Source organism: Tetrao urogallus (genome assembly GCF_951394365.1).
Source record: "Tetrao urogallus genome assembly, chromosome: 4".
Lineage (NCBI taxonomy): Eukaryota > Metazoa > Chordata > Aves > Galliformes > Phasianidae > Tetrao > Tetrao urogallus.
The window spans coordinates 33,746,481-33,772,636 of NC_136817.1; the positions used below are offsets into that span (position 1 = coordinate 33,746,481).

General features: G+C 43.0%; 1 protein-coding gene across 1 annotated transcript; it reads right to left on the reverse strand.

Annotated features, from left to right (window-relative positions):
* Positions 1 to 250: 250 nt before the first annotated feature.
* FGF2 (fibroblast growth factor 2) lies at positions 251 to 25,632 on the reverse strand (the record flags this gene model as incomplete). Its single annotated transcript, XM_079535003.1, has 3 exons — positions 251 to 458; positions 6,249 to 6,352; positions 25,446 to 25,632. 3 exons carry the CDS (start codon positions 25,630 to 25,632, stop codon positions 273 to 275), a joined length of 477 nt encoding a protein of 158 aa, XP_079391129.1. The 3' UTR covers positions 251 to 272.
* Positions 25,633 to 26,156: the final 524 nt, after the last annotated feature.

The window sequence follows — 26,156 nt, forward strand, 5'->3', positions numbered from 1 at the left end:
AATAAAATAGCTCTATAGAAATCTCTAGCAGAAAATAGAGGTGTTACTGATCCTGAAAATAGATTCTCTACATAATTTTACCTCCACACACACTGGCACAATAGGTTTACAGAGCAGTATGAAGACAGGAAGAAACATTCATGTTTTAACCTTTCTGCAAAAGTAGCTGATATCAGCAAACAACAGCTTCTATTTTTACTAGTTTAGTGAGGAGCAAGAAACTCTGCCTCTTAAAGTGTAGTGTGGCATACGTTCAGAACCCACCCTGCAAATCAGCTTTTAGCAGACATTGGAAGAAAAAGGATAGCTTTCTGTCCAGGTCCAGTTTTTGGTCCGGGTTTGTACTGTCCAGTTCTTTTCAGTGCCACATACCAATCAGAGTACTTCCGTGACCGGTAAGTGTTATAGTTATTAGATTCCAAACGCTCAAAAAAGAAACATTCTTCTGTTGCACATTTCTGAAAGAGAAAAAGAAAGGGATTATTTGATACTTCATCACAACCCAGCACTTGGTCTGATTTACAGGACTAACTTATGATATTAACTTAGCAGTACATTCAGATTTAAGAAATTTGTATGAAATGTTTCATGCTTAAAGAAAAATACAATTACTGTTAATGTAGTGTTTAAAACACCGACAAAAATAATTTTTAACTATGACTCATTAATTGTCTTTAATAAAGACAAAGCAGATTCTATCCTGGTTTTGCTTCTTTCTGTCTGAAATATAGTCAGGTGTAAGGAGAGCCATGTCTATCAGCACTGACTGACAGATCCCAACTCCCAGGTTGTGCACATTCATATTCGCAGTATTTTCCTCCAGTCACCAGAGAGAAGATGCTCAGCTGCACTAAGCTGCTCAGAAAGTTGAGCCTGCTTAAACCAACAATGCAATGTAGTTCAATCCGCACATCTCTGCACTCAGTGGAAACCAATGCTCCCCAAGAGTGACCATGCTGAAGAGAAAGTATCTTAATTTTCGCATGATTCCATTCAGATCAGTGAGATCATTTAAGAAAATTCTTGCAATAGATGATGTTCAATTCCCAAGTTTCCTTGGATGCCTATTATGTCCCAGTGGAGAAAAAACCTGGCTAATGGAATTGTGTCTGGTACTTAGAGCTACTGACAGTCAAGAGAAAGCAGGAAAGTTTAACTGCAGTTATCCCATAGCATATTCACAACAAGAAAAAAAAAAGATTATCCCTGTCAATCAATAATCTTGTTCCAATAGCATAAATAGCGCTAAATTTGCCTGCAGAACCTATACTTTAAACAAGAAAAATACACTCAAATGAAAAGACGGATGAAGTTCAACACTGCAATTAACTTACTGGGTGATAGAGAGCACGGTTATACACGTTTACCCTGAAAAAGAGTTTGGGATGCCTGAAGGAAGAAGGAAACATGCAAAAACTTGGAGAGAAAACAGGAGATGTAAGGAAATTTCCTATACAAGCAAGCAAATCATAGCTACAGTCTTCTGGTAATATTCATTAATAGATAAAGTAGCTGTACAATCAACGAATATACAGATGATATAGTATATCCAGGAGTTTGGCTGATGTAATTATTATACTAAAGCAGGAAAGAAGAACACTCATCTTACCCTCGGCTCACGTAAACTCCAGTGGAGTGGATCTCCAGTAGGGATCCTTCCCCCCTGGCAGTCTGCTCTTAATTGGGTCTAGGAGAGGTAGAGCCAGGCTCCACCCTTTCTTGCAGCACAGGTGAATTGCCTTCACCTGTGCTCCCGTGGCTGACTCATTGCTCGCCTCTGCAGGTGATTGATCAGAGGTTCAGGCCATGACTCAGCAGCCCCATACACTAGCCAAACTAAACTATTTCAGACTAAAAAAAAAAAAAAAAAAAAAAAAAGGTGAGCTTGAAAGAACCAGACTTCACAGAGAACGCACAGAAACACACAAGTTCATTCCTTACACATGCCCAGTTTCTGCAGCTACAAGCAATTAAGTCATTCAAATGCAGTCTATAATAAAGTAATCCATCTCCAAACATATGTCTTCAAGTCTTGGCAATAAAAAACATACAGCTCCTCCACTTCAGCCATTTTCAGAGGAGTTTTTTGGTTTCTAAGGAAAAGAACTTAGGAAAAAAAACCCACCCATAATTAATTTATCATTTTTATAAATGACTAATGCTTTTATATTTGAAATAGCATTGACCAAATGAATTTTCATATGATTTATATTTTAAATAATCATGCTGAAGAGTGATTATATTGTAATGCCTTTCAGCGTAGCAGTGGGAAAACAGATGCATTAACCAATGATTCAAGTCTGAAATGGATTACAGGCAGCCTTAAGAGGACACAGAAACAACATAAGAAAGAACAGCATTTGGGAACGGAACAGAACTTGGAGCCCAGTGTAGGTTAGTGTAGTGCAGTTGCCCAAAGTGGAAACTAAAGCCCTGTGCTGGGCTCAGCCTCAGCTGCCACCAGCATGGGAAACCATCACAGTGAACCAAAGCAGGCACCAACAGTCTGGACACAAGTGAAAGACAACTTGGCACAAAAGCAACACAATCACAGTTCAAAGAAACACACTCCTCCTATTAGGCTTCCTCAAATTTTTCAGGTTTATGAAGAAAAATAGATTAAACTCCCCAGACACATTTATGCAACTTGTGGGTGTGATAAAAATAACCAAAAATAACCAAAAGTTGGCAGTAGAACATAAAATAAAAAAAAAAGAAAACCTATTCTTTAAGTTGATAAAGATTACTTAGAAAGGTGCCACATGGTTTGCTCTGAACACCGAAGTCCTCATTTTTGCACAAAGCTTAACTGATGAATATTCTTGTGCCACAATTCTAACCCCTGAGACCGAAGGGGAAAAACTGTCCCTTCAGTCTAGCAGAGCCTGCCTGATCACAGCTAAACCACATCAACGTGATGGGCTGTACACTACTGGCAATTTATTTGTTGTGAAATAGGAAAGGCAGTCAAAAACAGTCGTTCCTTTCACAGGAAATTTTGAGACGTTTCTTCATAAAATGAAATAATCAGAAACATTTGATTCCATAAAGTGAAAATACTTAATCAGCGTAATTAAATGAAACTAGAAAGTCAAAATAAAACACAGTAGCCATATTAGAAGTGAAATGTTTTGATTCTGCCATTCAAAATCTGATGGAGTTCTGAAAAAATATTTGAGAAAATATTCTTGGTTAAAAAAGCATTTTCCAAGGAAGGCTTTAGATTAGCCGTATCAATCACCAGCCATCTCTTCCACCGACCAGACCAGTAAGCACCACCACTCTCCCACAGCAACAGAAATCTGTTGGCAGAGGGCACACAGAGCTTAATGAAAAGCCACATCTAGATTTCAAGACAGGAATGCAGCCCACCATGCAAAGCACTACTGTAAGTAGTAAGATACTGGCTAAGCAAAAAGCCATTTTGCAAAAATCAAACTAGGCACAAACCACAAAGACACAAAGAACCCAACTGGAAGAAAAGCGAGGCTGAATGATGATTTTCAAATGGATTTATGAAGCTGATAGTATGTTTATTAAGCATTAGAAATTGATACTTGATAGCAACGAGAAAGAAGAAAGAAGACAGACATTAAGAAGTGTTTACATAAGACTAGTATGCCTACCCAATGTCATAAGGGGCTATAAGCCTTAAAATGTTTTTTTCACATAGCAGAAACCTGGCTCACACAACAAAGCAAGACGCAAGCACAGATAGGAGAGCCTGCAATTACAGAAGAGCCAAACACACCCAGGACAAAGAATAAACTATGTAAAGTGATGTTCAACTTAGCGTGCATCTGCGCAATACCAAAGAGATTTTTAATTGTGGTATCTCAAAAAAACAGGTCCTGAAAGACAGGCATGCCCTTAGCTGTTGAATCACTTGGCAACGTACCATACGTGCCTATGAACAAAACTGAACAGGGAAGGAACATGGGCCTAGGCTGGTTTACTGATGACTAAGAAGGTGATCAGACAAGGAAAAAATAAAATAAAATAAATAAATAAATAAAAGAAAAATTGAGAAAATAACCAGCAGTTTCACCACAGAAATCTGTGAAGGCCTCATAATGTTTAGGGGTTTAATGTTCTTCCTGGGAAAAAATCTATCTTTCAAATTCTGTCATAATTGGAAAGTATGCTGTTCGAAACTAGTGATGGAAAAACACAGAATACTGGAATAAAGAATTAAACAGCTGCTTAGAAATTAAAGCTCAGCAATATTTTTAAAGGAATACCCAAAGATCTCAGCAGATACAAATTCACATGCACTGATGAGATCACTTCAGCACAAAAATTTCCAGAACGCGCTCTTACAATGCTCCTGCTGAAACAACCCTCCTCAAACTGAAGAAGAAACGCTGGCAATTATGCACAATTCCACGGACGTGTTTATAGGCAGAAAAGAGCAGTGGCACAACTGGCTACTAACTCACAGAAATCCTCCTGGAAAACACAGCTTGTGCCTCAGAGAACAATTGCAGAACTGCAAAAATAGTCATTAGATGTGAAACATGGGCTGGATGAAGAACAAAACCTTCTTAGAGCAAAGAGTTTTCTCCTATAAATAGCAAATCTGAAGGGTTGCAGGAAGCACTGTTTGCAGCAAACATGATTCAAGTAAAAGCCGTTTCCAAAACCGCTATGCATAGCTGCAACAGAGGCACGTCCTACAAAGGACACAGTCAAGATCCACTGTGCAACAGGAGGCTGGAAATCCCAAATACAAACACAGCCAACTGTTCGTAATTTTACAACTGATGCCAAACGTTTACTTTGACCATTCACTGCTGCTTAGGCTAAGGAGGGTAATTTGAACAGGAAGCAGAATGCCAGCACACCAGTACCACAGGAAATTCCCAATTATCCTTAATACAAGAATAGCACAGTAGACTACTATTCACATTTTCTTCAACTGATCTGTCAAAACATCCAAGTAAATAACACTGTAACTTGAAACGGGTTATTTAATTATATTCCCAGGCATAAACAGAACCTGTTTGGAGAAGCAAGAGATGGTGCGCTACGTGGTTGAGAAGCACACCAGGGCTCCCTGCACACACAAAGCTGTTGAAATATTCCGTTTGCCTCTGGACTAATTTCACTGAGACTAATTTCACTTTCGCTTAGAGACTTCTGTAGCCCTTCCCATGGGCCTTTCACTAGCTGCAGTTCAGCTGGGATTAGGAATTCACTTTATTATTAACACCTGTTCCCAGCGTTGTTAGCTGGGACACAGAATCCAAATGTGACTATTTTCAGGATACCAAAAGCATCACAGCTAGTTTAAAACTAAAATTCCAGTGGGATGCTCCACAGCGGTATTTCATTGGACATTACATTTAAAGATTGTTCGAATTCAAAGTTATGAACATGGACAAAAGATTTTTTTCTTGCACAGGCTACCCAGAGATCTATGAAAGCTCCACCCCTGGAGGTGCTCAAGGCCAGGCTGGATGGGGCCCTGGGCAGCCTGAGCTGGTGGGAGGCAACCAGCCCGCAGTAGGGGGTTGGGACTAGATGGACTTTGAGGTCCTGTGCAACCCAAGCCATTCTGTGGTTCTACAATTTACAGCCTCTATTTAAGATTTAGGCCTTGGAGATCTTATTACCTTTCAGATTCTGCTAAGCAGATTGGCTTCAAAACACCGTTAAAAATTAATGCGATGGCAATAAAAAAGAACAGAGTTTAAATTAAAATTAGTGCTAACAAACTAGTTTTATTTATTTATTTATTTTTAATTCTATCATTATATTGACAAAAATGTTTTTCTTGCCAACTCACTAGCTTGGAAGTGTATGTACTAAAAAAAAAAAAAAAAAAAAAAAAAAACTTGATTCCCTACAAAAAGGAGAATGAGAAAGTAATACACACAAGCTACTGCCAAAAACATCAAAGTTTTGTACGAGTTGGCTTTACCTTCTACTTTAAAATGGTCTTTACCATCACTTATGTGAAAGGAAACTTAAGAGGAAAAAATTACTCTGGAGGAAAAAAAGGGAGAACATTTATACTTTTTCTTTGTTCGCATCGTTTCCTACCCCACACATTCATTCTGACTTCTCTCTCACAGACAGTGCCACTCAAATTCTTTAGCATGCACTGCTTTGGTGAGTGAGGGCAGAAACCTCTCTCTTAATTGACACAAGTTTTTCTGAGCTGATTTCTCCCCAATACATCGCACAGACTGAAAAGAGGACCTAGCAATAAGATACAGAGAGATACATTAAGAAATACTGCTTACCAGTGCCAGCAATCTGCCATCCTCCTTCATAGCCAGAAACCGGTTTGCACTTACACCTTTGATTGATACCACTCCTCTTTCTTCTGCTTGAAGCTGGAGTTTGACTGTGAACAACAGGAAAAAGTTATTATGAACTTGGCAACGGAAAGCTAAGTTATTCTCCTGTACACATTTCACATGGAAGCAATTCAAAACAAAACAACTCCTGAAGCAATACTTTACAGCCCTGTTAGCTGCTTACAGATAGGAACTTTTTAACGTTCTTAGAGCTCTCTCTTAATGCTTATAGAACAGCAGCAGAGAGACTGTATGGTTAGGCTGCCAATGCTCGAAGGTATGAGTATCTTCTCTGGTTAAGGCTTAGGACTATGCAGCACTGTACCTCTGTGGAAGCTGCTAAATACTCCACAGGTTCCCAGCAGACAGCACTGATGCACTTACAGCGTGACCTCCAGCAATTAAGCGAACAGGAGGAACGGCAAAAGTAGATGACTACAGCAAAGACACAAGAGACGGTGCTGTACAAATTAGGCACATGAAAGTGGATGCAATCCATCAAAAGAAACAACAACGCCAGAAACCCTCTAAATAGTCATGATTTCTTGAAAGCCTGTAGGAACACATGCACAGCATTTACCTACTGACAATGAAACAGAACAAAGTCTGAACTGAGTTTTCTGGTCATGAGCGAAACGCAGTAGTTCACAAGCATTTCCCCCTTTACCTACAGCTTGTCTCAAGACATGTAGATAAGCATTTTTCTTTCCTTCTTCTTTTGCAATTCCTCACATCACCTCATTCAGAACAACCAATCGAGCCTTCAGTGGTTAAAACAACAGAACACAGCCCAGGGAGTTTGCATATATGCTGCATTTCTACCGAACTCCAACAAGAGTATCTGCAATATGTTAACTCACAGCCCAGACTTTTCAGCCATTGGTACGTAGGACTGAGAATACAACCGTACAGAAAGTCCACTGAGCATCTTCTCAATGTCTCAGGTTTTTGAGACTCAAAAGAAATCTAAACACTGTGCTGGAGCTTCCCTTTTTCTGGAGAAATAGCAGAGGGAGAAACAGCAATGTGCACGTTGTCCTAAACCTCACACAAGGCACTATTTAATCCCAACCATTTCAAAACATCTCCCTCTGAAAGTTCAACTCTGATTGTTTAAAATGTCATTTGGAAACTACAGGCACTCTAGACTGCTTACAGCTTCACAGGCAGTCTTCTCTCCCCTCTCTCCCTGCCTTCAAAGAATAACGAAGCCTTTCCTTCGGTTCTGCTTCACTGCAGGCGTGCCCGAGCAATACAACTTTATCTGATTTCTGCTAAAAACAAACACAACCATCTCAGTAACACTTCCCCAAATCCCTATTTGCCCTCCGTTCTGGTTGGCCACTTCTTCCAGACAAAACTGGACCTGCAAAGTCCGTTAGCACACAGAAGCAATCCCAGATTTTCCTGCACAGTGCTGTGCTTTCACTTACAGGGATTTTTAAGAGAATGGTATTTCCATGGAGAAAGCAAGAGCATTGCAACACAGCCATCCACAAAATAAGGAACAGCAGAGGAATAGTTTCTTGCCTTCCTGGGGTACTTGGAGAAAAAACACTTTTGCCAAAGAACTGCAGCAGCTAAAGAAAGAACAACCAGTGCGTTGCAAGCTGCTATGGGTTACATGCCCATCAGGTGTTAGAGTAAAGGATGTGACTCATCTGGTGTGAGACTTATCGGCGTTTCCAAAAACTAACTGAACTGAAACTCTGTTTTCATTCCAGAAATTATTTTGGGAATTAGTAGGGAAAAAAAAGAAAGAAAGAAAGAAAAAACAACAACAACAAAAAAAACCAAAATATTTTGCATTTGAAAATGCAATGGAGAGAGATCAAACTGTGACAAAGCCCAGCAAGACGAAATGACAGCTACACGTGGAAGTACTCAGCAACAGACTTGCAGCAACAGACTTGCAGACAAAACAGTCTGGGTTTGCTGCTCAGAACCAGCATTTCCAGCTCATGTCCTGTATCATAAGACAGGTATTGCAGGTTGGTGAGATGAGTCTGACAGGCAATATCAGTACGCGAGTCTCATGCACCCCTCTGCTCTCATGAAGCGTTATCAGTTCTTCTATTTAGAGATGTATTAGAATTATACAGCTTCACCCTTTAACTCTCAGAATAAGTGTTTGAAGCAACGGTAAGGTTTGCAGTGGAAGCATCTCCAAGGATTCTGAGGGTGGCTGCGGCTCATTTGACCTTTTGTTTTGGGGAAAAGATATTCAGTCCAAATGGAAGACGTTTTTCTGCTTTTCTGAAGGAAAGGACTGAAAAAGTCCTAATAGTGAGAACGCAGGAACATGGAACTTTTGGGATAACTGTCACAAACTCTTTTTCAAGCACTCCACTGGATTTTATAAACGTACTGGCAGATACTGTGTTCATACTGACTCCTCCAATTTTTATACAGATCTGAAGCCAAATTAATGCAAACGCTACTCTATAAAGAAGAAATGGTTTATTATGGATTATGTGCCTGTTGCCATTTTACACAAATAAAAAAATATCAATAACCAAGATCTTTCCAAATCACTAATAGCCCAAGACTTCTAAGGAATACAGAAACCTCTGCTTTTGTAAGAAGACAGCTGAAATGCTGAATTTCACCCCAGATTCCAGTACCCAAAACACAGCCCTCCCTGCATTAGGCCAACAACAGAGCCGTGAGCAGCTTCCAGCAACATGCAACACCCAGCCTTTGGGGGAAGCTGGAGCGCAGAGAAGTGCTCTGTGCAGGGACTGGGGGGGAAAGGGACTTGTGAGGTGCACCCAAACATGCTTAACAAGGAACAGCTGTGTCAACCATCTGAAAAGCAAGGTGATGGGGTTTAGCTGAGCAGAACTTAACAGAATACTTGGCACTGCTGATCCATATCTTTTGTACCCCTTAAGTCACCAACAGCAACCGTTGAAATGTGAGCCATCATTTTAGGTGTATTCGTAACATTTGTCTTTAGTGTATTTGAATCTCAAAACCATGAAAACCTTTGGACATGACAGTGAATAATCTTGAGACGTGACAGCAATCGCTCCACGCCTTAAAACCATGCTCACCAGCTGTTCCCCCTTGACAAAATGTAGGTCCTTTAATCAAGAAGTTTGTAACCTAAGAAGGAAGCACAGAACATCGTCAAACAGCTAATTGTGAACCCGGGGGCCAAAAGGGTGTGTTTTCCCAGTTATTTTCACAGTCCTTTGGGAGGGCTCCTCCAGGACAGCACAATATATGTACGTGCTTCACTATTCACGTTCACTGAACACCCTTTGGTTTGTGGTGAATGCCACAAATGCGGTTTGGTATCAACAAAGGACCCGGCACACTGAGCAAACGTCATCGGGACTAAGGCTGCATCACCGCAAGGTTATAAAATATACAGCACTCCCATCCCAGTTGTAACCTACATGACCTTTACTATAAAGGAGCATTCACTACTGCTAGTAAGACTTTCTCTTGCACTTCTCCCTAATAAAGTGAAATGTGATCACCTTCCCTTTGTTTACCAAGTAAGAGGAAATGAAGTGCAAGGCGGAAAAATTTCTTCTCATGCCACAGTAGAAACTCTCAGGAAGAAAGATAAAGTGGTATCTTTGGGAAGATACAAGAAGAGATGACTAGAAGAAGGATAAAGTTAAGGCACTGAACTGTAATTAGGAGATGAATTTGAAGCCCTCTTCTGCAGCAGCCTTCTCACACTTGAAGATAGGATTGCAGAAGTATCCTAAATAAAGCCCTCTTCTGAGCAGTTTCCTTGTTCCTGTGCTGTGCACGATCACAAAACTTTTACCTGGACAAAGGAATTGGTTCACAAACCACAACATACAGCTTTAACAACATGACTGCAGCGGGCATATGCAACCTGCATATACTGCAGCGTTGAGTTCCCAGAAGGAAAGAGTGCTACAGTACTAGATGTAGAAGGGTGACAATCTCAAACCCACATTAAAATAATAATAGATATTAATTGCCCTTGGGACAGAATGTATCAAGCAAATTTTTTAACCAGAACGTTGGTGTGGTTTTGTTTTGTTTTGTTTAATAATAAATACATGCTTTTGTTCCTTTGTTAAAAAGAAATATTAAAATAACTGGCTCAAAAGCAAGAAGCACTGAAAGTGTTCCAGCTGCAGGGAAAAGAAATGCAATATAAAAAAAAAAAAAGCACATGACAGACAAGTCTCCTTTTGCTCACCCTGCAGGTGACATCTGGAGATTCCTTCACACTACTCTCCTGGCAGCCCTGTTCCCTAACTACTGTGCTGCAATAAGGCCAGGGGCAAAGGTTGGGGCCCCGCTGGGCCACCAACCCTCCATAATCAATTTGCCCTTGCAAGCAAAAACTGAATTTGATTTTTACATGGGAATCCTTTTGCAAAATTTCAGAGAAACTCACAGTAACAGAATGAAAAAAAAAATCCCCAGATCTTGTACATTTGCAAAATTTACAAGTCTGTTTGTCATTTTCTTGAACTAAAAAATGCTTTCACAGAGGACTCTATCCAAATTCTTTCCCCAGCTACTAATTAAGAGCAGTGCATCCCATCTCCAAAGTGTGGGAATTCTACATCTTTTTGGCAGCTGAGCTGAGAGAGCTCTGGTCCCCATGCAGATACACACTGCACACCAACAGCACTGACTGCAGCACTGTGCTCCTGCCCCGCAGCCAGCAAAGCCCTGCAGGCACTCATGGCACTGCTGGCCTGTGCATAACAAACTGCAGTTACAGCACTGATGCGACCATCCCTCTCGCACAGGATACACGGCCAGGGCAAATCTACAGGTTAAACTTGCCAGTGTGTTTGAGAAAGAATGATAAATGGGCATTTATTTCACCATTAGGAGAGGCTCCTCTAAGAAAGTGAGAATTGAAAAGTGATATTCAATAGCACTGTGGCTGGCAAGGTTTCCATCAGATCTCTGTTACCTACTGCATCTTTCCCACGCTTTCTTTGAGAGCTCAAAAAAAGTATTTCCAGCTCAGTTTTGCGTACTCCAGTAGAGGAAAGAATTTTATGGCCAAGTAGCACAACGCAGACAGAGCAGACGCCTGCAGACGTGGAGAATGCAGAAACTCTGTATGATTTCCAGAAGGTCTTCTACTGACCTGAGCGCCAGAACTGAAGAGTTACATGCACAGAGAAAACTCCAAGGTCCTCTTACAGCTCTCCCAGCCCAGCAAAGGTTTTGTATGGGCCCAGACCAAATAATGCTACGCTGACTTAAATCATCCCAAATGGTTTTATCATTCTGCATCATAAAGGGTTCAGCCAAAAGCCTCTTAGAAAATGGGCTTATTTAGAAGATCTTGTCAAAATCTAGAAACGAAATGTTATAGGATGAGAGAGCTACAGGTTTTGCCTGGGGCAGCAGCTGTGTGCAAGGGCATGCACTGCGATTTCACTCACAGCAGCCATGCCATAGTATCACAAAGGAGGTGGGAAAGCAAGGGTCAGACTGAAGAAAAAAAGTGACAAAAACACATGAAGAAAAAAAGAAAATATGTAAAGAGCAAGCTGCAATGGAGAAAAGGCAGGGCAAGCATGCTATACCTGAAGTCACTGCACTGCAGCACAGGGAAGTGGGATTTGAGATGTATGACTGGAGTCACATCTCCTTTTTCCTATTCCTGCACAAGGATGTGGGAAATTTACCTACTACATAAAAAATCCTAAAGCAAGTACATGCCATGAGCATATACACTTGGGTACACTTGCACAACAAAGGAAGCAGGGATAAAGGCTTGAACTACAATTGCACTACAGCTGACTTAGTGAAAATCACTACAAGTGTATCTCAGTACAGATACAGCCATGCTTTCATGGGATTCAGGTCAGGCAGGCCCCTGCCAACAGCAGCCTCCTGCTCAGGGCCCGTCACCCCACAGTGAAAATCCCACCACCCAATCTCATTGCAGTCAGTCACCCAAGCTAAACCTGAGCTTGCTAGGGCTCACCAAAATGCCTTGCAGCTACACCTACTGCTGTTTGAGACAGACCACTGCCCCCACACACGCAAGCAGGTTTCAACTCTGCAGGGTCTTCCTTGCTGTCATGGTTCTATGTTTTTTTTGTTTTTGTTTTTTGTTTTTGGGTTTCAGTATTCCACATCAAAACATCATATAGTGTACGGGGCATTAAAGTGTCACTGCCCCAGTTCCAAGTACCTATCCCTGTACATTACAGCAGTCACGGGATGTGGCCCTTCCGGGTGGGGGGGCGCTCTCTTGCTGCCTGGCAGTGGGTGCTGGAGGGTGCTTTCCTAGCCGTTCCAAGCTTTTCAGGTTTGACTCGGTCCCGGGAACTCTCTCTCTCATCTTGTCTGATTTATTAATCTCAATTTCAATTAAATTGTATATATTGTGTTATCTTGTATTCCAATATTATAGTAAAATAAGTTTTCCTCCATAGATTGTTGCCGCTGCTCTTTTCCTCCCTTCCTTCCTTCCCATTTTTGTGGGACTGGGGTGGGGGGGGAGGGCAGAGGCCTGTCGCCCCTGTCACGGACATAGATTGATCTGGTCAACTCCGTGACACTTGCACTGAAACATTGCTTCCAGGGCTGAAGCCGGTGGTCTCAATGTCCACTGCCAGCACACACAGCTCTGCGTTTTCCCACTTATCTCTCTTTCTCTCACACTTAAGACAGTGACTCTTCACGACTGTAACACCATCATTAAATCCCTGCAGGAATGTGATGGGAAATAGATTTTACCAAGAGGAACTCGGGCCCCAAGCACTGCCCAACTCCAATATGCATGTTGTGAACATCTCAACAGCAAATGCAGAGTGCTCGGACACAGCAAATAACAGAGCAGCTTACAGACTCTGGAAAAAGAGGAAGAACTTGATACTACTTCAGGCTTTTGCACTAATATACAGCTGCTTTATTATAACTGGAAAGGTCATTAGTCAAACACCTTGGTTTACAAGAAAGGAGAGTTTCTGTACCCTCGAAAGCCCCAGGCTGCACGTCCCTGGATCAATGACTGTGTTACTGCAGCCTCTGCTACGGAAAAGAGAAATCCAAGCCAAAGGCTCAGGGCCCATCTCCAACATATTTGCAGAGGCCCTGTAAGGAAAACCCTTCCACGAGGCCCCTGAATGACACTGATGCAGAGCTGCTACGCCAGCTCCACGCTGGTTGTCCTCTGCAGCTCCATGCCTGCAGAAAATAGCAGGGCAGCAACACTCCACAGCCTTGCTGCTACAGAGGCAGAACAACTCTAGAGGGAGTAAAAATCAGAAAGGTGAAGTTCAGAAAAAAAAAGGGGGGGGGGGGGGGGATGGGATGAAAATAACAATTGATATTTTGCTAAACGTAACACCCTCAGAGTTCCCACTCCTGCACACTGTGTGGCTGAAGCTGACAATTCCTTTGCACTCGGGGCAACTCCTATTCCCAACCAGGTGTCCAGCAGGACACAGTTGGCTGCGATTGCTCCACAATACACACACCAAACCTCCCAACCCTGAGGGCTGGCTCAAAAATAGGCATGCATGCACACATACACACTAACACCTCGGCTTTGGCATTCCCCGAGAACTGCCCTGTGGGTCAGAGATGCCTACTGAACCCGATCTCTAGCAATCAGAAACATCTTGGGCTGTATTTCTCCTATACGTAGCATACTCATGCCTTCTACTGACAAACTTTGCACCCAAGGTACCTCCAGTCCTGAAACTGCAAATGGGAAAACAGCACTTTGCTTGCTTTCTGCTTGCCCGTTGAAAATAACAGTGCCATCGGCAGAAATACACGCTGCCCAAACCCCAGAACACACGTGCAGGGTGGGCAGGAGGGACACAGACAAAAAGCAGCAAGCAGGCCCCAGCAAAAGAGGTGGTCATTTCATAAACAAAAACCACAGAACAGCAACAACAACAACAACAAAAATAATCAAGCAAATGAAGTGCCACACTAAGAAACAGTGAGTCACGCTCCCATACAAAGGCACATTTCTTTGCTTTTGCATGACAGCATTCAAAGTGTATCTTTTTCCTTTCTGCCAGCCAGAGGCATAAAACCACTTGCAGACAGACCTAAGGTCTTTGAAATGTAAACATCCACAACAAAAATACACACTTCTGCAATACAAGCACTTTGAAAGTTCCGGCTGCACTTAAGGTTCAATGTGAGGTGCTGAGCGCAGTAACAAGGAGTGGGGCCAGCTACCAGCTGACTAAGCCAGCCTTGCAGCCATTCATTGGCTTCGGGGGCTTTAGTAGAAGTACAAGAAACACTGACTGTAATGAAAATCATTTCCCTATTTAGCTTCTCCCGTTGCTATAAGTTATATCTTAATTCCAGTTCCTACAAATGTCCAGCCCCACCCAGTGTACACCTATCACCTCAGCAGTCCTCTTCAGGAAACACCGATTACCGACTGCAGAGCATCCTCAGATGCTCCCCATACACTGGATGGTACAGAAGTTGTTTCAGAATAACATAACATGCACTCTCTCTAGCTAAAGCCAGGCTCAGCCCTCCTTGCCTATGTGCCTGCATGTAAGATGCGCACAATGGCACTTCTCCACTGCATGCAGCTTGCACCAACTGCACCATCAAACTTCACAGAGTGCTTTGAAAGTTAAAAGCACAGCAGCTGCTGTGTTCTGCTGACAAAGCACAACCTGGGTATTTCATACTGCTGAGTCAAGTACAGAGCAATTGCTCGGCATTACATGAGGATATGAAGTGCCAGACACTACAAATACACCTTCCTATACAACATTTCTAAATCCCTGCTTGCATGCCAGCCCCCTGGTCACTGCAGAGGAACTAAATGCATCGTTCTGTTAAGAGTACAGAACCAGCAGGAAAATTCACCAGTAATTAATAGAGTTCCTTGGTAAAACTGAGTACCAGTGACAAAGCCCAGTAAGTGTCAGTAACTTCACCCAATAACTTGATTTACAGCTGTATTTGAGGGCTTCATTAACAGAACCATGAACGCACATACACACGTGGTTTTTCAGACTCGTCCCGCCTGATCTGTTTTACTGAGAGTAAAGTAATCCTTCACATTTCCTCCAACTGCTTTCACTTAGTATTCCCAACAATAAGTGGTAAAATAACCACTTTCCATTCTTCAGCTTTGTTTTAAAGCTGCTGCAGCAATCCAGCCATAACATAATGCCACTGGCTGATGATAGGAGGTGCATTTGCAACTTGCAGAATTTAGGCTCTTCACATTTATTGCATATCTCTGGTGTCTTACAGCTATGAACTGCTTTTCATTTGCAGAAAAATCAATACGCATAGAAGCAGGAACAAGGCAAACGCACTCTGAAGATAAAAAAAAAAAAGTAAAATGTGTTACATTTAAACGGTATGTTTCAGTACAGTAACTACAGGAGAGTATGGTGCTGTAGAGATATTGGAGCACGCAGAGAACAGAGTCAGAGGAAAGGACAAGCCAGCACTGCAGCAGTGTGAGATTGCTAGCCCACAGATACAGCCAGCCTGGAGTCTGCAGGTGAAGAGGAAGAGCTGGACTTCAGGAGAGCCTGAAATACAGTGGTAACAGGGGAGATGTGTCAGACATGCAGAGTGCTAGAGGGGCATGGGAAGAAGAAATAACAGAGAGCTGCTGAGTAGAGATGATTGCTCAAGATCTCACCAAAAGGTTGAGACGGTGACAATGAGAGTTTTGCACTTTTCAAGTTTTCAGTACCAACGAAAAAAGAGCTGATCAGAATCAATCACTGAGCCTTTAATAAATATTTATGCAAAGGCAATTTAAAGCAATCAAAATCCATACGCATGCACACAGCATTTCACTGGTGCCAGCTTACTGCAAGGACAATGCAAAGTCAACATTAAGCCCAGAGACTTACTTCATCCTCCGTGTATTTTATCCCCTTCCATCAGGCCATGTATCCACCCTGCGCTGACATTTAAATAACGCACCCACAGGGGAGCAGCGCAGGCTGCACGCAGTGAGGCCAGCGAAGGACAGCAGCTGTCAATCACTGCCAACTCACAACAGCCAACTGGAATCGTCACTAACAGCCCGACTTTGCTTGAATGCAGCCTTGCTCCCAAATAACGGGTTGTTCTTTGTATGAAACCAAATTCCCTCAATCCAAGAAAATGTGTAGCGCGGTTTCAGATCTTCCTCCAAGTGCTTAGGTAACACTCCTAGCTTTATCAGCCCCCAGTGCTGACTGGGAGGAGGCAGATGGCACACACAGTAGGACTCAGCCTGTGCTGGGGAGCCAACGACTGGGGTCTGCAGGGCCACGTGGAAAGCGATCAGGCCATCATCACTTCTCTGACTTCCAACTGCATTTTTTTCTTGGCTCGGACCTTAGTACATACTACAAACAATACTGATCCATGTTATTAGAGCTTAATCACTGAAATTCAGTCTTGCTTTGCTCTGCCACTTAAAGTAGTAACACCTTACAATTACTTGCACTAACTCTAGCACAGACGGTTAAATGCTCTGGAAGAAATCTCTCCTTGAAGCTGGAAATCAAGCAAAATTTGGACTGCAGTAAATTAAAACAGGAAACACAGGACAGTTTTGTATATCTCTGCAGCTTTTATGAATCCTGCATTTCTAAGGACATGAGCACCGTGGGCCTTTCTTTCTCAATTTTCCTGTATCAACTACATTAGTATCAGTAAAACATACCAGTAAAACAGTATCAGTAAAACCACCAAGTGAATATTTCACATCTGCATATTCAGACACAAGGGCAGATGGACATTTAACTGTTAATCTCCACCAAACCTAGAGAAATCCAATGAATGGAATGCCTCTCCTACTTCCCCCCACAAGAAACTGCTCTGCCCAACAAGTCTGTGTAGCAGGATACCCTAAGAGACAGGCAAACAGAGATGCCAGCCTCTCTCCATGAACATTCCACATACGCTGCATTCACTGCTTCTCCACGCTAAAATATGCACTCCTTTCTATATCCATCTCTCCTGGTATAGGTATCAACAGCACCCAGGGAAATACTGCACAAAACTACTCTCCAGGTGCAACCACCTACATCCAGAGTCAGAACAAGTCTTCCCCCAAGCTGCTAACCATGCTAACACTCATTGTAATATAGTCCTAAAATTACCATTCTAACCTGTGGTGAACTATAGGTGACAACTGCATGGACTGCATCAGAAGTGTACCACGTAGTCAGCGTAAAATGACCTCCACCCAACTACATAGACACCATCTCATTTATTTATCCTCTCCAAGCCATCCATCAAGCAGGATACTGCACCTTGTCCTGCACTGTAACACATGAAACGGCTCAGGTCATGGCAAAAGATGGGCTGTGACACCAGAGCACCAGCTGCTGCTGAAACAGGAATGCTCCTGCCTGTCCCACACACCCAGCTGCACACTATCATCACCTCCCTCGCACCAACTCTGGCACTTTCTGTGACATCCTGGGGAACCAACTCAATGCAATAAATCAAACAAAAACTAATGCAGTGGAAAGGACTGAGAGAACAAACACATTTCTGCCAATTCAGCAAAAGAAACTATCTGGCCCTTTTGTGAACTCAGGGCTAGAAGTAATGCCAACTACAGCACAGCTGAAACTGGGTGGGGGGAAAGAGTAAAAGAGACCACCCCTTTTAGCAGCAGAGACTTGTTAGGTCAGCTGAAGCATCTAGCCAAAGGATTTTGGTCAGTCAGCACAGCAGGTACTGTTCAAATACAACACTGAAGTAGTCAGAAAAGAAGAAAAAAAAAAAAAAAAAAAAGAAGAAATTAAGGGGGAATTTGGATAGACCAGTAGACTTGAGTACTTATTCCCCAGTATCTAGAAGCATCAAGAAATAATACTGTCTGCCAAAAACATAGTGCTGGTCCCACCAGGTACAACTGTCATTTCCCCAAAAGAGGGATACCAAGCACAGGCTGAGCTGCTATGCCACCTAATTCCAGAGTCTCATGTATTTTGCCGGTACACTTCAAAGTGGTAAGGATATTCTTCATCAGGAAAAGACAGTCACAGAGCTACAGCACATCCAGAATAGCAGCAGAACTACTAATTAAACAGAGACACAGAAATGTTTCCAGATGGACAACAAGCAGGCTGGGGATCGGACTGGGTCACCTTGAGAGAAGGAACACCATACAGTATTTCATAGCCATGAGCATCAGGATTTTGCAGTGTACAAATTCCAGGTGGAATCCTAGTGACTACTGTTTTATGAGATCTGCTGAAGTCTCATCACAACAGGCAAGCTACAAGCTCCACAGTACGAGATCATTACTTGACATCATCATATCATTACTACTGATGACTATAGAGTCTAGCTCCTAGTTTGCCCTTTCTCCTTTGAATCACTCAAGACAAGTGGTTTCAAGCTCTAAAAGTCAAACATGAGTGATAATCTATATACAGGATCACTCAACCAGAAGTGTACAGTGGTAGTTTGTGTAAGACGACCTCCACCCAACTTTGTAGACATCATCTCATTTATACTCTCGGACAAGCATATCAGCGTCCAGTCAAATTCTGACCCTACCATGAGGAAACAAAACAAATACATAAGATGATAATCCTGAAGTGGCATCAGCACTCCAGACAGTCACCCTTTAAATATTTTTATGGAAAAGCCAGGAGGGAGAAGAAGCAGACAAGAACTCTGGTTTACCCATATATTACCACAAAATACGTTTTTGAAAATGACAAATAAAGAGAGCTGCTTTAATTTGAAGTTCATGGTCTTGAGAGGATATTACTGAAGTTATTCATTTTCAAACAGAATTTAGATGTAATCTCACTACAGACTTTTGGGCTTCAAAAGTCATGCCATAAATATTTCAAATACTGCTCAGTAAGGATACCCAATTCAAAGATCATGTGCAAGTATTCTTTTTCAGGAATGGAAACTTTAGCATTCTCAGGATTATTTTTTTTTTCTTTTTGAATTAAATTATATTAAGGTTACATAGTCCATACTAGTTTTAGTAGATAATTACATTAACCATGCTGCCACTGACAGCCAAACAGCTCCACTGTTTCCAGGGTCACATATCAGCAGCACAACTGATCACTTCCCTCGTACTTTAAAACAACAGATGACGGCCAGTGATCTGAAAATCATGCTCCCAACCATGACAAAAAATTGTAATAATCAGAATATGAACTCAGTCTTCTTCTGAACAAATCATCAAGTTATGGATGAATTCGTTGCTTTAGTTCTAACTGCTTAAACAAAGGAGGAAACACCAGAAAGTATTTTCCTAGGGAATAAAAAGGAAGAAAAAAGAGAACAAATTTGTAGCTCAGGGAAAAGCAGCTCGGTCAATAAACTCTTTTTACGAGTTTCACTTTTAGCACGTTAACAACATTAAAAGGTACAGAAACCACTGGATAATTATAATTTTAAACTGCTTGCCATGTATAATGAACTGAGGGAGATGAGTAGCTTACAAAAAAAAGAAGTCCATGAAAAGATTAGGTTTAATTAATTAGTCTCTTGACCTGAATTTTAAAATATAATTAAATAGAATTCTGGCCCTAAACTGCACGTCCCTCTCTTTCAGAAAACACAGCAGGTATGTGCATTCTGTGCAAAGTGAGAAAGAGACGAGGGTATTATTCTAGGATTTCCTCGTGACTGTTAATTCTACTGTCCAAACCAGATCTTCACCCATACCTGATCATTCAGCAGCCTGTGCCTTTAACACTGCTCTTGCTTTTATTATGGAATGGAAGATGAACTTAACATCTTTTTAAAATCTTTTGCAATATAACATCAAACGTGTATTAAAGGGGGGGAGAAGGGGAGAGAGGGGGAGGGAAGAGAGAGGGGAAAAAAAAAAACAAAACAACCCACAGCTTTAATTAACTTCAATTTAGGTTCTTTGTCTATCCAAAGAAATTGTATATTAAAAAAAAAAAAAACAAAAACAACACAACACACCACATATTACTAAAAAGTTTAAAATGCTTTTAAACTTATCTCTGCCACAAGATAAACTTTTTCTCATGACCAGCTGCACAGTTTTCAAGCATTTATTAGCAGCTGCCAGATCTGATTTGCTTGATGAGCAATTCCGGAATACAAGGCTCCATTTTATCAAGATCAAAAATATCCAGAAGTCTTCATCACATCTTCACCAAACATTAGATTTGTGTAGCTGAAGAGTTTTACTGAAAGACTTAATATACCCAAATAATGGGATCACAGAGAATTTTCACAAGAATTTGCATTTCTGTGACTGTCTCCATAATTTGGCCATATACTGTAAAAATATTAAATATTACCTGTATTTACCATTCAGGTATGTTGGACATGAGCTGGACTTGCTTTTTTCGCTGTGAAGATGAATATCTAAGTACCATATGAGCATTCCTGATCTATGAAGCCCGTTAAAACACTGATGGGCTAAATCCTGCCCTCTAGTGTACCTGCAGACAGCTGTGCCCTGAAAATCTTCCACTCCTCCACCAGTCTTATCTGTGCGAAGCAGAAAGCAGGTGGGAGATGGGACAATTCACATCTCTCATTTGCCTCCCTTCACCTTCAGAGAGCCCCACTGCACAGCCACACACCTCTGTGGCAGGTAAGATGCACTAAAATCAGAGTATGAGGATTAGCATGCATGATAACAGAACAGAGAATACCCACCCCTTAGCAGCATGCTTGTCCCAGTGTGCCCAGCTAACATAGGCAGTCTGCCTCTCAATTACTTTACCTTATGGGACCCTGCAGGAAACATGACAGTATTTCTATGACAAAGTAAGCCAAAGACAGACATGAAACACATTCTCAGCTTTTTGTTTGTTTGTTTGTTTTTTTCCTTCATGAGAGCCATGGTACCCCATTCCTAAAAACCAGCTACATCCAGGAAGAATTTCTGTATGGATCATGTTGCAAAGAATCAGTATTTGACAACAGCTGAGGTCTGTGCAGTAGATCAAAGGTAATGCCAAATGAGTCCGTTTCCAGAAAGACTTGAGTAGAAACAAAAAATTCTGACATTTTGTGCCAGATTTCCAATAAATAAATAGATAATTAAATAATCAATCTCTCATTTACTGTTAGGATTTGGAATAGGATGCCTTGTTAACAGTTCTGGCCACATCAATGGGAAACTAAAATGGGAGACGAGACGATCTGAGTCCTAAATAACTTGCACACCTAGTTATACAAAACTAAGCATTGGGTGTGGAATGGTTACACTGAAACACTTCTTGACATTCACCAAATTCTCTGTTTCTGACAATGACAGCTAGCTTTCTTTCATTACCATGATTTTGCAAAATTTTATCTTCTTGACAAAGCTGGTAAGCTCTGAAGTCAGTACATACTTGAACATATTCATTCAAAAACTTTTAGAGCATAATCATTTAGATACTGCACATGATACAAATAAAACTCAGAAGTACTTATGAAAGGAACTTTCTTAAGAAGAAATTTTCCTGGACCAATATTACCCTACTTTACATTTCCCTGAGATATTTCTTGAAAGGCAGCCAGTTACTGAGCAAAAAGAAGGTATTTCAGACATCTGCAGGGTTGATGGAGCTCACACTATTGACTCCCTTCCTAGTGACAGACTGGAGTCTCATCACTTTGTTAACAAGTGGACAAAAGTGACAAAAGTGGCTCTGGATTCCTCAGATGCCTTGTTTTATGCCCATCATGAAATAGAGCAGCTTGAAAAATTATGGAAATATACAAATGCCAACCATTCCTCAGTGAGGGAAACTGAAGGGAAAACAGCTGTGCTGTTAGACATTTTCTAAAACGTATGGATACACGTTCCTTTTCCATTCCCCTTGCTTTTCCCTTTCACCAGCACTGTAGTCTCTTTGAGACAAAAAACTCCGGAGAGTTTCTGGAAGCCCTTCCAAAAAGACTGGGATCTTTGTACTTTTCTGCAACATAAACCAAAAGTTGTTGATCAACAACAAGATGTGGTTTTTTGTTTTGCTTTAAGAAACAAAACTCTAAGAAAGCCTCTTCTGTTTTTTGTTTGTCTGAAATGCACCTCTTGCAGGGGGGGGGAAAAAAAATAAAACAAAAGCTCAACAGCAATCCCTAGGGTATGTCCAAAGGGGTACTTTGCTGATGTCAATGCATACACGCATCAGATGTGGCAATATCAGCAATCTCAGATGTATTGTCCAGCTTTTTCGCTATGTGAATCATAAGAGTCCACTCCTCCAGCACACAGGGCATGAACTTCCATTCCTTCATTCCACTGACGACATAATTATGAATAAACGAACATGAATGGGATGAGTGTGAAACAATCGAAACTCCTGACATCAAGACATAAACCAGACCATATACTTCTAACAAGCTGTCATTAGTGCTTAAGGCAGAACAGAGGAGGCAAAAGAAGGACATGGATAATGGAAATTTGTTTATAGCTTAAGTATTAGACTTTGATCTGAAACATACAGAGAGAGACATTCACCTTCTAAAATACAAAACTTCCTTCAAAAGTGAAAATGAGAATGTAATAATCAAATGCTATTCTGTATAATTAGAATCATAAGATATCCCAAGTTGGAAAGGACCCATGAGGATCATCACATTCAACTCCTGGTTCCACACAGGACCAACCGAAAAATAAAAATCATAAGAACAGCAGTTCCCCCAACGACCACTCCTAGCTGTCCTGTAGTTAGTTTCCTAATCCAAATTCTCTGCAGCCATAATATTTCTTTTTTCAAAGCTATCTTATAAAACCTTTTATTTAATCCAATAAAACCTTCAGTGCTGGAGGTGCACATTTTCTTTGTTAATTTTTGAAGTCTTTTCACACTGTCCAAGATTTATGGCACTTCTTTGCCAGCCGTCATGCCAACATGACCCGCCAGGCATACCACAGGATTTCAGAGGCACTTCCCTTGAGCAGCACTCACCAGGTCAGAGTTTAACACTGCTCGTAGCTGCACTGAGCGACATATTTATAACGAAGATGGCAGAGATGTGACCCACGTAATGTCACAGCAACACGCCTCACTGATGCTTTGAGCATTGACTTCTCCCTTTTCTCTGCTTCTGAGAACTGAGGTCTTCCAAGAAAAAAAAAAAAAAAAAAAAAAAAAAGCTGTCTGATAGCAAGAAGAGGAGGGAGTCAGACTCAGAGCAAGTGCACAGCCTCACACCAGGGAAAGAGGGAACAGCCTACGGGGAGTGGGCTCACCACATAATGCCCTCATCCCAGCCCATCACCTATACCACAGATCCTAAAGAGGAAAACAGCCTTCCAAGGGGAGTGTACAGAATGGAATCAGTACAGCAGTATCAACACCGGAAAGACTTTCACCTGTAATTCACTGGTAGGAAAGCAGCATGAGAAGTCAGTTAAACAATTCTACTATTAATAAGGCTTAACAGGAAATGAAAGCACAAATTAGAAAGACTCAAGAACACAGAACTAGAATTACAGAGCCAGAACATTCAAAAATTGAAAAAAGAAGGGGCAACAAGGGCAAGCCCTACCACAAACAAGAAGGACAGTGTTTGGGGCAGCCTGGTCCAGCCCGGTGAGCACAGAGCAGCATGCAGACTCACAGCCCTTTTCAACACACAAGGCTGAAATGCCATGTGAGGCGAGGACCCAAGAGCAGCATCCGAGACCTGCCTTCAGCCTCCAATACACCCAAGTTGTCTTTTCCCTCCATGCCGCATTTTCAGCAAATCCCCAGAGCTACTTCTAGGCATAAGATTACCTGTTTTATAAACAAATTACACTTATTTCCTGTAAGAATTTCCACATTTCCCAAATACAAAAGGCTACAGAAGACAGTGCATTACTGTACTTGTTCCAGCACAGACCTGATGCTGTGCAGTCACTGGCCAGTATGCATGCAGAGCAGGTCTTTGGCTGGTAGGTGGTAAACCAGCACCATGCTTAAGGCACGGACCTTTGAGAAGCCCAGGCTCTATGATTTACCCTGTTGTTCTGGCAGCAAATGTCTTTTATTACTGCTCATGCAACACTGGGCATATCTCCCTTTAAACTGTTTCTGAGAAAGAGAGAAATGCAAATGTACCAGATGCAGCCCAAAAGCTTCTTAGCTTTTTCTGGGAGCGTCAGTTGGACTAATAAACTTTCCCTACACACATCCTATTAAACAAGCATCTTTACCCCATCTGATGCCAAACATTTCTACCTAAGGATCATGAAGTTGCACACGCTCAGAGCGAAGTCCAACCTGGCAACACTGTTATTTATGAACAGACTGTTGCAATGCTTCTTTGGAACTCCAAGAGGTTTTTTTGCAGATGGCGAAGGTCCTAAACCAGAACAGAATAAGAAGAGTGAGAGCTTTTTGTCACTTGTGTGCCCACACACTGCTCTCATCTCCATTGCTCAGGCCTTGCTCCCACCTGTGCAACTGTCACTGGGAGGGCAGCTTGGAACCAGGCAAAGGATTACAGTAACACATTTCACCTGTTTGCTGCACCAAGGCTCTGCAGGTAGGGCACTGCCTGCTCAGGATGCTCATGCTGTGTAACAACTGTGCTCAGATTGTCAACGTGACAGCTAACCAGCAACAACTGGTACCTGCTGCAAGGAAACAGACATTTCACAGACCTGAAGCCACATGAACAAAACCTGAGGGCTGACAGCTTACAGAATGCTCTGAGGTGTGAAGGAAGGATCAGACACAGAGCACTGGTCTTAAGAGCAGCCCAAGCCCCGCCAGCAGCCTGCTCTGCCTGTTCAGGGTCTCCTCAGGACAGACTGCTGCTGCAGAACCACAGGATGCGGCTGCACCTTGTGTGCCCTTACCACATTCAATCATAAATCACACCATCCACGGTTTTCAGCCAGTGATATGCTCTGACCACTATAAGCCCTGTTTCCTTAATCTACACCTCTATTCCCGACTACTGTAATAAGAGAATAAGAACACCTCTATTTGTGAGAGCATACACCAGAAAAACACCAGCTTCTTTCACCCTATGGTCAGCTGGCACAAAGAGCCAGTAGCTAAGCACCCACTTGAGGGCCAAGCAAACTAGTTTTGACACCTTTGGGCGCATAGGCAAACCCCGCGCACCTGGCGAGCCCTGGGGCACAGCGGAAAGAAGACGGGGAGGCTGAGAACAGCCGGCCCGCGACACGGCAGCGGTGCCCGTGCAGCTCCGGGCACCGACCGACACGCGGCACGGGCAGGGACCGGCCGGGCCACTCACTGTGCGGATCGCTCTTCTCGCGGACGCCGTCCACCCTGCCGTCGGGGTTGATGCGCAGGAAGAAGCCGCCGTTCTTGCAGTAGAGCCGCTTGGGGTCCTTGAAGTGCCCGGGGGGAAAGGCGCCGCCGCCCCCGTCGTCGGGCAGCGCCGGCAGCGTGGTGATGCTCCCCGCCGCCCCCGCCGCCATGCGCCGGGCCCCGGTGGCTCCCCGCCGCCCCGGGCCCCCGCCGGCCGCCGCCGCCAGCCCCGGGCGGGCTCGCCCCCTGCCGCGGCCGTCCAGCCTCGCCTCGGCCTGGCCCCGCTCGGCTCCTGGCCCCTCGCGGCCCGGCCCGGGAGCTGCGCAACGCCGCTGCCGGCCGCCGGGATGGAGGCAGGAGGGCGGCGGGCAGAGAGCGGCGGCTGCGGGCTCCCCGCGGCACCGGGCTGCCCCCGCCCCCGCCCGCCCCGCTCCACTCCGCGCCCGGGGGCCGTCCCGGGGGCGGGGGCCGCTGGCTGCCGGGGCACCGGGCGGGGACACGGGGGCGGCGGGGCCGCTCCGGCGGTAGCGGGATGATGGGGCGAGGGAGAGAGGGCGGGCTGCGGGTCGGGCGGCGTCTCCCTTGGCTTTGAAGGGAGAAGTAAATCGGAGAGTTACGCGGCCGCTGTATTAAAATGCGTAAATTTAAGAGAATAAACTTGTATGGTGCTGTTCAAATCCGCACGGTGATCACC